We start from the raw sequence: 1360 nt of genomic DNA on the forward strand, positions 1-1360 counted from the left end.
GCCCCCCCCCCCCCCCCCAAACACGTCTGTCTCCGTTTCTTTCTGAGTCACCGTCATCGGCATCCTTGTGCAAATGATTTTATTCGTCTCTTATTTGACCCAGAGTTCACACTCACTGTTGATTTTGGGCGCAAAGGGCGTAGAAGGTTTTGGGTGAGTCGCCCTTGAGACGGAGAAAAATAAAACAGTTGTTTTTAGCTTCTTGTTCCCCGGCGACTGAAAAAAAAAATAGGTCAGAGAGACTGTAAGCTGTGGGTGATGTTTACGCATTACGTAACATGGGATATTTTATACATAGTAAGCCAGGCACAGCGAGTGCTGTCGTCAAGACTGCCGTTGAAGCTTGTGAAATCGAAGCCCTTGCTCAGTCTGTCACTTTTCTCACATGCGTCGTTGTCACTTCTCTTTTTTTTTTTTTAAATTAAATATAAATACATTCGGCGGCGCTGTTAACCAATTGCTTCCTGAAAGCTCAAACATTGTGAATAACTCCATTTTTCAACAGAGAAAACTCCCTTTTGAAAAGAAATGTATTTACTGTAAGCAGCCAGTCAATTCAAATTGTTTTGCTAATTCTGTCAGAATGCGATAGAGTTTTTCAGCGCGCTTGTACAAGTTTTGAGAAAAATTATGTTTGGCATTCTAAAAGATATGCAAATCCTCCTCTGGGTAATCATGCAGTTTCCCATGTTTCATGTCCTGTGGCAATTATGGAGAAAGCGTGTTGTTTGCGCCAAACCTACCAAGTTCAACCAAGTCAGGAAAAGCCCGCTAGAACATCTGAAGTTTAATTGGGTTTAATCAGAATCACTTGAAATGCCCCCACTTGATCCATCTCTTTCATGCGCTCCATTTTCCCCTTCTTCTGTTTGCCCGACTCCTTCTGTTCTGCTTGTGCTTCTTCCCCCCAACACACACACCCGTTAGCACCCTGCAGAGTCGAGAGATCTCCATGCCACCTCTGGTAAGCCACTGACCTCAGATGCCGCGCCGCAATTAATTACTTTACCCTTTCACGCACAAATAATAACCTGTAACCTGATAAGCTGTCCGCTGTAGTAACCGCTGTCCCTCAAAGGGTTTTAAAAAAAAAAAAAAAAAAAACGATTGTTGCCACTCACCTTGACTATGACTGATACCACCATGTGCTTTAGGTCATTACATTATAGCTCAAATGGCATCTGTAAAGCTGCCAGCTATGCTAATAACAGAACAGGCACCTTCTTGGCAGCAGCTGTGATTCTTATATGTGTAAAAATAAATCAAAAGTGTTTCCAAATAAATGTTCAAAGATCTGAATGAATGTAATGGGTTGTCACATCCACGTGCATTTCTGTCTCTGCAGCAGCAGCAGCAGCCC

General features: G+C 42.8%; 1 protein-coding gene across 10 annotated transcripts in view; it reads left to right on the plus strand.

Annotated features, from left to right (window-relative positions):
- The window catches only part of osbpl8 (oxysterol binding protein-like 8), a 48899-nt gene that overhangs the window by 10889 nt on the left and 36650 nt on the right, over window positions 1-1360 (plus strand). For 6 of the 10 annotated variants that reach the window (XM_019891786.1, XM_019891789.1, XM_019891787.1 and 3 more), the window contains one exon: window positions 928-964. The exons of 1 other annotated variant lie outside the window; for it this stretch is intronic. In XM_019891786.1, coding sequence (XP_019747345.1) covers window positions 928-964 — 37 coding nt within the window. The remainder of the gene's footprint in view (window positions 1-927; window positions 965-1360) is intronic. 3 more of the 10 variants (XM_019891793.1, XM_019891791.1, XM_019891797.1) reach the window with 1 other exon arrangement.

This window comes from Hippocampus comes, unplaced genomic scaffold (assembly GCF_001891065.2).
Source record: "Hippocampus comes isolate QL1 unplaced genomic scaffold, H_comes_QL1_v1.1 scaffold63, whole genome shotgun sequence".
Taxonomy (NCBI): domain Eukaryota; kingdom Metazoa; phylum Chordata; class Actinopteri; order Syngnathiformes; family Syngnathidae; genus Hippocampus; species Hippocampus comes.